The 12,032-nt window shown below is 38.9% G+C and overlaps 1 protein-coding gene across 1 annotated transcript; it reads left to right on the top strand.

Moving 5' to 3' along the window:
* Window positions 1-447: 447 nt before the first annotated feature.
* LOC113708412 (uncharacterized) lies at window positions 448-4,741 on the top strand. Its single transcript, XM_027230869.2, has 2 exons — window positions 448-869; window positions 1,150-4,741. The coding sequence occupies exons 1-2, from the start codon at window positions 448-450 to the stop codon at window positions 4,739-4,741; spliced, it is 4,014 nt and encodes a 1,337-aa protein (XP_027086670.1).
* Window positions 4,742-12,032: the final 7,291 nt, after the last annotated feature.

The raw sequence follows: 12,032 nt of genomic DNA, 5'->3' as shown, positions 1-12,032 counted from the left end.
TTGCTTACGATTGGGTCATTCTCAAGTGGAGTGCAAAAAAAATTTGCTTGACGATGGAATGCGGCAACATCATCAGCAGCAAGGATTAAAGTTACAAGGGAATAACGTTTAGTTGTCCCACCTTGAAAATGTCCATAAAAAAGCTGTTGTGAATGAATCTCAGGATGTACGAACTACAGATATGATTCATGAAGGAGGAACACAACAGATTGCAGTAGAGGAAGTTGCTGGTTCTCATATGATGGCCGAAGAAGGAGATAAAATGGTTCAAAATGATGACCAGCTCAATCCACTGTTAGCTGAAGGAGATGAAGGAAGGAAGGAAAAAAATCCAATGAAGGAGGACTCTGGTCCTATTATGATTGAAGAGGAAGATGACGCATCAATTCTAAACATTCATTCATAAGCAAACCAAGTTCAATTTTTGCTGAAGGACAAGTTGCAGCTATGGGAGATGAAACCGACAACATTGCTATCCAAGCATTTTCGCACATGGAGGGTTCATCACATGCACATCATGGGGAACAAACAATAATGGATGACCAGCTGGATAAGCAACAAGCAAATGAGAAACAAGGGACCCATCTTCCAGCAGACAACTCATTCATATTGGAAAATCATCATATGGCCGAAAGTAATGCATTGGACAATATCTATGTTGACTTATGTGGGGCTGAGGAAGATTTTGTTTCCACAGACAATGCAGTTGCGGGCAATTTGTCTCCAAGATTGGTGGTCCCACCTCAGCAGCTGCTGGAATCATCAACCGACGCTTTAAATATTGATCAATCAAAAAGGGATGACCATGAGTTCCGACAAATGCGAGGAAAGGGTGTTCGTGCTCGATTCACATCCGACAGACAATTAAGGTCAGAGACATCATCCAAAAACTCATTCCATGCTCTTTCTCATGATTAATGGAATATTTTGGAATATTAGAGGGATTGCAAAGCTTCCTAATTTAAGAAGATTAATTAAACTAGTACGGCTTCATCAAGTTCATTTTGTTGTAATATGTGAACCAAAAGTAGATGTGTCAAAAATTGAGTCCATTCGTCTTCGATTATCATTTGATTATGTCTTTGTTAATTGCTCGAGTGATATTTGGATTTTCTATAGTAGTCCTTTCATTTGTTCCACTGTTGGTAGTTCAGACCAGCATATATCTCTTCATGTTCAAAACCCGTTGCTTCCTAGTCCAATCATCATGTCCTTTGTTCATGCAAAGTGTTCGGTGGAGGAGCGTCGAGAATTATGGTGTTCATTGTTAAATGATAAACCTACAATACATCCTTGGTGTATTGGGGGGGACTTTAACGTCATTTTGGCACCTCACGAAAAACGTGGAGGACGTCCTTTTGCTATAGCGGAAGGAGCTGATTTCATGTCTTTTATGGAGGAGGCTGGGGTCTTTGATGTAGGATTTTCAGGTTCTAGTTTCACGTGGTCTAATAATCGGAGGAGTAGAGCTCGGATTTCAAAAAGGTTGGACAGATTTTTAGTCAACGGGGCTTGTTTGGATCTCTCTGTCGCCATTTCTGTGCTCCATTTGACAAGACACCCTTCGGATCATGCTCCGTTGAAGATTTCATTTGCAACTAGGTTGGATAATAAGCCACGTCCTTTCCGTTTTTTGAATGTTTGGACATCCAAACCTGAACTCTTAGAGGTGATTCGCCAAGCTTGGAATCAAAATGTTGATGGATCTCCAAAGCGAATTTTATGCTCTAAATTATTGACAACGAGAAGGGCTATTCAATCATGGAACAAGCAATACTTTGGTAACATCATGGACACTGTGCATTTTGCGGAAATTGCGGTACAACGAGCAGAGGAGATGGTAGATCAAGATGACTCAGACGAATGCCAGATTGAGTTAAATAAGGCTCAAGCGGATCTCCGTCATGCACTGTCAATTGAAGAGCAGTTTTGGAGGCAAAAGGCTAGAGTCAAATGGCTTAAAGAGGGAGATAGAAATTCACGGTATTTTCATGCTGTGGTAAAGCAAAGACGTGTTCAAGGAATGATACATTGCATCAAAAATTCCAATGGAGTTTGGATGGACAAGGATGAGAACATAGCAAGCGAAGCAATATCATATTTTAATGATCTTTTCACGGGTCCTTTGGATTCATTTACGGATATGTTGCACCTAATTCCGCGTATGATTTCTCCAGAGGACAATGGAAAGCTAGAGTCACTGCCTACGATAGAGGAGGTATATCAAGTAGTAAAATCAATGGATGAGGAAAGTGCTGCTGGCCCGGATGGTTTCACAGGAAAATTTTTTATATTTGCGTGGGAAGTGATCAAACAAGATATTTATAATGCAATACTCAGTTTTTTCTGTGGGGCGGAGTTACCTCGGTTTATCACTTCTACCTCGATCGTACTAATTCCAAAAATGACAAATCCTCAGGAATTTTCTCATTTCAGACCAATCAGTCTATTCTTGGCGGATAGACTGGCTGGTATATTGCCAAAAATAATTTCCCCCCAGCAAACAGGCTTTGTGAAGGGTCGTAATATAACGAAAAATTTTCTACTGGCTCAGGAATTGGTTTCGGGTATTGAAAAAAGGAATAGAGGTGGTAATGTGGCTATGAAGCTAGATATGTCTAAGGCCTATGACCGGGTCGCTTGGGGTCATATCATCAATGTCCTGAGAAGTTTTGGTTTTGGGGAAATATTTATTGATATGGTATGGCGCTTGCTTTCTAATGTCTGGTTTTCAATTATTATTAATGGGTCTTCACATGGTTTCTTTAAGTCCTTGAGAGGGCTTCGTCAGGGTGACCCATTATCACCTGCGCTTTTCATTATCGGAGCTGAAGTATTGTCTAGAGGATTGAACAACCTTGCACTGCAATCGGGCTTTCTGGGCTTCAAAGTTCCATATGGTTGTCCAGATATAACTCACTTGGCGTTTGCGGATGATATTCTCATATTTGCAAATGGATCCGCTTTGTCTCTAAGGGCGATCATGCAGGTGTTAGAGGCGTATCAAAGATGTTCGGGACAACTTATTAATGTGCAAAAAAGTTGTTACTTGGTCCATCCAATGATGTCAATGGCGAGACGAAGGGTGATTCATCGTATCACAAAATTTGCCTGCAAGCCTTTTCCGATAAGTTATTTAGGGTTTCCGCTCTACTTTGGAAGATGTAAATCATCATATTTTGGAGGAGTGTGCCAGTCTATTATAGGCAGGATTCAGTCATGGAAATCAAGGTTACTTTCCTTCGGAGGCAAGATAGTTCTAATCAAGCATGTCTTGGAATCAATGCCAGTGCATCTAATGTCAGCAGCTGTGATCCTGAGTAAGGTTTTTAAAATTATTGAAAAAACCTGCTCATCCTTCCTGTGGGGATCATCACCCAACGAATCAAAGTTTCACTGGATAAGATGGTCTCAACTATGTTATCCGGTTGATGAGGGCGGAGTTGGTTTCCGGAGACTACAGGATGTATACACAGCATTTTATTCCAAGCTATGGTGGAATTTCCGAACAAGATCATCGCTGTGGGAGACATACATGAAAGCAAAATACTGCAGAGGTCTTCATCCTTGTCAGGTAGAACTCAAAAATAAGGATTCCTCAATATGGCGGAGGATGGTAAATGTGAGCCGACAAGTGGAACTTTCTATGTTATGGGTTGCAAAAGAGGGGGCATGTCAATTTTGGTATGATAACTGGCTAGGATGTGGTGCTTTGTTCTTACAAGTACCGGTTAACCTAGAGTTGTCATTCCATAATTTCATAAACAATGGTCACTGGGATGTGAACCTCTTATGTCGCTCAATACCAAAGGAGTATGTGTCCTACATTTTACAACAACCCATTCCGGAAGATGGGAGTGAAGTGGAAGTCTTTTGGATGCCTACAACATCTGGAAAATTTTCCTTACATTCGGCTTTTCAAGATATTAGGCAGACCCGAAATAAGTCGATGGTTTTTGCATCGATTTGGCATCCTCGTATCCCTATCAAAGTTTCATTTTTCATGTTCAGATTGTTGCGAGGGAGGATACCGATACCAGATAGGCTATGTGAACTTGGTTTTCATTTACCGTCCAAGTGTTTCTGTTGTCCTTCGGCATCCGAGGAGTCTATTGAGCATTTATTCTCCAACGGCCATACGGCGTCGGTAGTTTGGAGTTATTTTGGAGGATTATGTGGATTAAGCCCAGGAACTTCTTTGCGGTCTCGATTAGTAGGATGGTGGTTGAGATCGTATGATTCTGAGTTACGGCGGATTATGGGCCGAATTATTCCTACTGTTATTTGTTGGCAAATTTGGAAGGCAAGAAACAAAGCAATGTTCGAAGCTGCTCAAATGCGACCATCTGCAATCTGCCAAGCAATTTTCTTGGAAATTAAGTCCATGGTAGGGATTCATTTCAAACAAGCATTCCGATCCCAGTCTTTCCGACAATTGTATGATTCGCCGAATTTTAATGTTGGAAGAATTGCCTTCAAAGCTATTCGCTGGGAGTCAAAGGAGCCAGGGCGGTTCATACTAAACACAGATGGTTGTTCTAAGGGTAATCCAGGTCTGGGTGGAGGTGGTGGTGTTCTAAGGGATTCAACGGGATTACCACTCTTTGGTTTTCCGGCTTATTTTGGACAAACTACAAGTCTCCATGCAGAGGTTCGGGTACTTCTCATTGGTCTTCAAACGTGTATACAAAGGGGGTTTGGGAATATATGTATACAATCGGACTCATTGGCCTTAGTTTGAATTATTCATCGTCAAATTCAGTGTCCATGCCAGATTACAAGGGAGGTCAGGCAGATTCGGCATTTTTTGGAGTACCCGACTTGTTTATCACATTGTTATCGAGAGGCTAACACAGTTGCTGATGCGTTGTCCAATGAGGGGGTATCTCATCCACATCAACATGTCAGGTTGTATGACACCTTTTCTACATTCCCAAGACTGGCCCGTGGGGCAATACGTCTAGACAGAATAGGAATGCCTTCATTTGCAAAATTAAACATATGTAGAAGGAAATTTCTGTATGTTGTTTATCATTATATGAATAAAATAAAAAACTAGTTTAAAAAAAAAGATATTCACAAAATAGAATGTAAAAGATAGTTAATCTATCTTAAGACCTTCATGCAAGAGTTCTTTGATTACTTTTAACTAATAATAGTGCACAATTGCATAATGTTCACATCATGTATTGGAATGAATATAAATTCACCAAGGATGCTATGAAATTATACAACAGGCATCTACTATTTGTCATAAACTTTGTCGATATTGAATTGTAACCATTATAGATATTTGATTTGACTATACCCTTTCATTATGTATACATGAAAGAGCGGGAGTCAAAATAGGCAAGTCGACATAAGGTATTCAATAATTATTTGAAAAGCAAAAGGTAGCTATTGAGTATACAGTAGGGAGTTATTGTTATTGATCAAACAACTAAAGATTGCCGGCTGAATTGTTAATGATCAAATAACCACAATTAATTATAGAACAAATCCAAGTACTGGAGCAGGGACCCTAGGTGTGCAATGGATTACTTAATTCACCTTGTTCCCGAAAAGTTTGCTTGATCCGATATACCAGATTTGTCTATAAAAATATTAAATTTGCGTACAATGGTAAGTATGGTCGATTACACAGGGAACGGATATGAAATTGTTTCTTCCCAAGTCAATAGAACAAACTGGGGGATATTTAATGGAGTGAAAATAAAAATAAAATAAACAAAATTCAAAAGCTAACTCACCAAGTACAATTTACTAAAAATAGTAATTAATAAAATTCTACCCAAAGAATCAACTTTTCAGGCACGATCCAATTGAATGATCATCGATACAAAGATATTTCATTCATCCGTCACTAAGTTGGTTATAGCTATCAACAAGCTCTGACAACCAATTCTTCCTTACTTTTTCGACAGTCAAAGAACGACCATTCACTGCTTCTCTAACCACAAAATAATCCTAGATACGACTGTAGAAATTTAATTATCCACTTGCATTACAATTAGAAGAACTCAACCCTAACCAATAAACACGCTAAGAGGGTTTATTTAAACTAGATCTTACGTTTTCCCAACATAAAGCCAATTATGGTGGTTGCCACTAGTTGTCAACTAAACGAACAATAACGGATTCAATTTAATTAATGTGGCAGTAGGCTATTAGATTAAATTAAATATCCGGCCGTGATACTCAATTAATAAAATACCCATGAACAATTAATCCAAGAAACGCACGAATAGTAATGAATAGGAAGAAATAATGAAAATTCGATTAGATCTCACAGATGTTATGGATCGCGCCCTCGTGTCGACCTTTGGGTAGAGGAGAAAACTAGCCGCTCCTCATCGCATCAATCTCGCGTGATTTGATTAATTTCATCCTCACAATTGCCAAAGAATTGGAAACGATGAATTAACGAAGAGACAACAGAGAGAGTCCTCGCTTCGTCCCTCGTTTCGTGTTTGATTTGAAAAGGTGAAAAGCAAAAGTCTCCAAGAGAGAGTTGTCCAAACCAAAAGCAGGAAAAATGAAGTAAAAAGCGGAAGCTATCTCAATCGTGTAGACCTCCCAAGAGCCAAAGAAAAGTCTACCATGTCTGACCGAAAGAGAAAAACTAAGAACTAATCTAATTGATATCGTGTGAATCTAGCCTTTTCTTTTATTTGCTGCCAAAAAGAAAAAGAACATCTGACTCTCTAATGAAAACTAAAGCTAAGGTAGTAATTGCACGTGAATCTGGCCCTTCTTATATCTTCAGTAGCCATCGCCAGTAGAAAATCACGTCCGGGGCAAGGCTTTGCTTGAGGGTTTTAATCCCACGTCTCTCGCGGTTCACTTGGACCCATCTCCCTAATTGCCCACTTTTGCTGCTACCAATCTCGTGGGTCCGACTTTAGGTATATCTCCTCAGTTTCTGGCGTGGGCACGCCATAAAACAAAGAGTCTTCTGTAAATTTGCCTCACACGATCACTTTTAATACCAACCACCTACAATTTATACAAATATCAAATATGAGCAAATTTTCAATTCTTAGTACCATGAATAGCCAAAATTAGGACAGAATAATAGTTCAAAACGTACTCAATAACCGCTCTATCAACGGCCAACAATGAACATGCCATCTACATATAGCAAGAGAATAACAAAATTACCATCTAAAATTTTTTTTACATAAACGCAGTGATCAGATGTAATCTTGTGGTACTTGTGGTTTGTCATGAAGGAGTCAAACTTCTTATACCACTATCTCGGTGCCCGTTTCAACTCATATAAGCTCTTCTTGAGACGGCAGACAAGATTTTCCTTGCCACTTTCTTTGAACTCCTCCGATTGCTCCATGTAGATCTTCTCTTCCAAGTCACCATGTAGGAAGGCTGTCTTCACATCAAGTTGCTCGATCTCCAAATTTACATTGGCTGCAATACGCAGAACAACTCGAATTGACGACGTTTTTACCACAGAAGAGAAAATTTCTTTAAAGTCTACACTCTTCTTTTGGCTAAATCCCTTCACAACCAATCTTGCTTTGTACTTTGGTTGTGAGTTGTGCTCCTGAGTTTTCAACCTGTAAACCCATTTGTTCTTCGGAACTATCTTACCATTAGACAGTTTCACTAAGTCATAAGTATGATTCTCATGTAGGGACACTATTTCCTCTTATATGGCTCGCAACCAATTTTCTTTGTTCTCATACTCTAAAGCCTCACAGTAGGATTCTAGCTCTCCTCCATCTATTAACAGCAAATATTCATGAGAATTATATCTTCTAGAAGGTCCTCTCTCTCTGGTAGATTTTCGAAACTCATCTTGTGATGGCGATGGTGGAGTAGGTGGTGCCTCATGCTTAGGTTCATCAGGAGTAGTATTATTACCATCATTAACATCCTCTCTCTGCTCCGTCTCAACTCCCTCTTGATTAAAATCAACAGCTACTGGAATTGGATCTGGATCTGAATTTGATCTAGTAGGAATGTCATCTGAGAATTTTGAATTGTCACCTTTATCAATGTCTTCAATGGTTTGATCTTCAAAGAAGACAACATCTCTGTTTCTAATTACCTTCTTTTCAACATGATCATATAACTTATAACCAAAATCTTCATGTCCATAACCCAAGAAAATTCATTTTTCTTAAATTTGATCCCACGGGACTTGCAGTAGATTTCAAATGGTCCTTTGTACTCACCACGATTATCAGCACAAATACATTTTAACTACTTACTAGTTTCTCTTTCAATTTTGCTATGAAAATCTTTAAAAACATGCAAAACCTGATCTTTAGATTTCAAAGCAAAACGTCAAACCTTTCTAACAAAATTATTAATAAAAGTTACAAAATAAACAACACTACCAAGAGAATTATCTTATATATAGCAAACATCAGTGTGCACTGTGGGACCCCGATCAGTTCTTAAGTTTGATATTAGGTTATATTCATTATTGGTATGGTAGCATTAGGTTTTGGGACTAATTCAAAAATCCTAAATTGGGGTTAATATTGAAACCCTAGTTTTTGTATTAATTATAAGTTCGAGTGGTGATTAAAGCTAGTTATGCTAATGTGTGTTTTAGTACAGGTACGTAGAAGATTTGATCCAATTTAGATAGGTTAAGTGAGTTTAAAAGTTAGGAAAACCCTAAACTAGAAAAGTTCTAGTGATATGATTTGTTAGAATTCTAAATTGGGTTTAAAACCCTAATTTTTCCCTTGACAAAAAAGTTGTTATTTAATTGCTTTTATGTGAGATAAAGTATGCTTAAGTATAGGTGATTAAGATAGGAAAGTGATTAGTGAAGCAATTAAGTATGATTATATGTTTTGGACTAGATTAATTTATCATTTATGGAGTAAATTGAAAGCTTTTCAAATGTTTAAGGGTAAGAGTTGATCAAATGCAAAGTTGAAGGTGTAAGGGATTGAGAACAAAAATGAAACTTTTGTGTGATTGGTGGAAATAGAAATATCTTCCAAGGCTTTGACCATCTTGTATATATCATAGGATTTCCATAAAAAACAAAACAAAACAAGAGAGAGCAAGAGAGAGGTGGAGCCGTAGAGAAGGAAGAGAAAAAACCAAGGGAAGTTTGCAAAGTTCAACCAAATTTCTGTTATAGATTTTCATCTTGAATCATAAAGAATCCATCTTGGAGTTGGGTTGAGTTCATTAGTCATCATATAACCTTCATCTTGAGGTAAGAAAGTTCCTATGCAAAGCTAAGTGTGGTTTATGATGCTTGGGATAGTGGAAATGATGATAATGGTTGTTAGTTGTGATTGATTATGATGTCTCTTATGTTTATCACTTGATTTTATGGATTAATTTAGTGAAGAATGAGGCCTTGAGGTTCGGCCATATGAACCCTAATTAGGGTTTCATGCTAAACATGTTGGTTAGCCTTAATCTTGTGTTATTGAACTTGTAGTGGTTGTGTTTGATGATTAGTTTCATTGGGTTGGTGAGTGAATGGTAAAAACTAATTTGGATTAAGAAACCCTAAACTTCCTTAGGTTAGGTCAGCTTGGCTAATGTTTAGTGAGTTAGGGTTTGGTTAGAAGGTTGATAGATTAAGTTTAGTGATGCATATAAAGTTAGGTTAGGGATTATGGTTAGTTTTAGGTAATTTTGTAGTGACTTAGAGGGGAAGTTTCAAACCATTTGTAGGTCATTTAGAATTTAGTATATGTGTGTTTATTTGGTATGAATTTGGTTGAAAATCGTGTATAAGAACCATAGAAATGAACCATGCGTTTGTAACATTTGAAACCGGCAAAACGGGTAAATAGGGCAGCCCAGCACCTGAACTTGATCTCTATTTTTTTTGATACTACGTATTGATTCAGAAGTTTCTCAAAACATGAAAGTTGTAGCCTCTTAAGTCCTGAATATGGCTGCAAAATTTCAGGTCAAACGGATCAGTGTAGCCTGACTTATAGCCAAAATACTTGCACCTGTTTTGTACACTGGATTGTGTTACGTTTTTGAATTCTGCTTCTGATCATGCTCTGTCCATTTTGATAACATGCAAACTGGGTGTAGACCTCTTCATAAGAAATGTATATCTTGGTCTTAGTTTTGAAACGGTACAATTGCATCCAAATCCGAGTTCCGTAGCTTCAGTTATGACCAAAACAAGATCGGTTGTCAGAACTGCCTTCGAATTTGGACAGTTCTGACAGGGACGTTTGAACCACTTTTTTCCCATTCTTCGTATTGATTCAGCTTTTAGTCCAAACATGAAAGTTATAGCCTTATGAATGAGCTTTCTAATGCCTCTGGAATTTCTTGATTTCGATCTCTGAGTCATGAGTTACGATCTTTCAAACAGAGCCTGTTTGGTAACCCGAAATGAAATGGCTGGAACTATTTTATGCAGTTTTGACCAATATCTATTGGGATCTGGGTTGAGATGTCTAAATAAAAGTTGTAGCCCTTCCTCGTAGCTTCAAAAAGGTGTCACACCCACCTTGATCCGACATTCGTAGCCTAACTTTTGATCAAAACGGTTTGGGATGGCAAATCTGGCCGTTTCCCTTTCCGTTTCCGTGTCCGTCTCCATTTCCGTGTGTCGTTTTCGCACTTGCATGTGCCAATTTTGCCGTTTTACTTGAGTTATGCATGTTAGTGGCCGTTTGTGATATATTGTGATGTAATGTTCTATTTCAGACGGTGACCGGTTAGACGGTGCTGGTGGGACCTACTAGCTATATACGTGACGTGATCATTGCATTTTTTTGCTATACGTACCTTTGGAGTAAGTATTCAGGCCGTTTATGTATATAAACTGCTTATGTGTTTTGATGTGAACAAAAGGGGGACTTAGGCGAGAGTGTACTTTATCACACTCGACCTAAACCCTAGTTTGTACTTATGTTTCCTCATGAGATGTGTATACATGAATTATTTTGGTGCTAAACCCCTTGAGCTTGAACGGACCCCCTAGACATGGGTTAATTTTACGTGAGAATTTAATAAAAAATATCTGCCGTCCATTGTGCAAGAGAAACGGGAAGATGATTTTATTCGCCTGCGTCAAGGGGCATCTAGTGTAGCGGAGTACGAGACCCAATTTACAAAACTCTCCCGCTTTGCTCCGGAGTTGGTGCTAACGGAGCAAAAGCGAAATCGCCGCTTTATCCAAGGCTTGAATGTGGAGATCCAGGAGGCACTAGCAGCTGCTCAGTTGGACACGTTTAGTCAGGCGCTAGAAAAAGCACAGCAGATTGAGACAGTTGGGGGACAGGTAAAAGCCATTCATGATCGGAAAAGGAGACAACCCGATTCGAGCAATTTTTCGACCGGACAGAGTTCGAGAACTGAGCCACCTTTTAAGAGGGGTCAAGGAACAGATGGTCCTCGACCCGCAGGAACCCTAAACCAGGGTAATTTTGGAAGAGATCAAGTAGGGCTAGAGCCCCAAAGGAGTGTCCAACGTGGAGGGGCAAGTGTGGGCATTAAACCGACCTGTGGTTTCTGTAGGGGCAATATGGCCACGGAGGCACCCCCATGAGCTATCGGCCCAGAGCTGATAGGCGAGGTTGATACTCTAGGTTCCGTTGGGGATTGGGGCCCTAGGGGAGGTGCATAGGGCCGTTGAAACCATGCGTTTGTGTGAGGCCCCAGTCCGTTCGTAAGCCAATATTAGGGTTATTTGATATTCGGTATAGAAAAAAATCAGGGTTTTATGACTAGGAAGGAAACCCTAATTCGGTTGAGTTTGAAAATCCTAGTTTACGTATTATGATTATAAGGTTCAAGCTATAGTTTATATTCGGTACTCTAGTGTGTGCCTTGACATAGGTAAATATAGAATTTGTTTTAATTACAAAGGTTTAGTAAGTTTGAATGACGAGCAAACCTCTAGTGTTACTATATTAGAAAGCTTAAGTGGAGTTTTATTTATCGCCCGCCTTTTTCCACATTTTCTTTATGAGAAAAGTTCCCCAGATAATTTTTATGAGTAATTATAGTTTTAGATGATTTTTCTAGTATTGGAGAATTTTTTTAGAAAATTAAGAATATAT

This window comes from Coffea arabica, chromosome 9c (assembly GCF_036785885.1).
Source record: "Coffea arabica cultivar ET-39 chromosome 9c, Coffea Arabica ET-39 HiFi, whole genome shotgun sequence".
Taxonomy (NCBI): Eukaryota; Viridiplantae; Streptophyta; class Magnoliopsida; order Gentianales; family Rubiaceae; genus Coffea; species Coffea arabica.
Note: the sequence above shows the minus strand (reverse complement) of the source record. Positions and strands in the feature narration are given on the sequence as shown.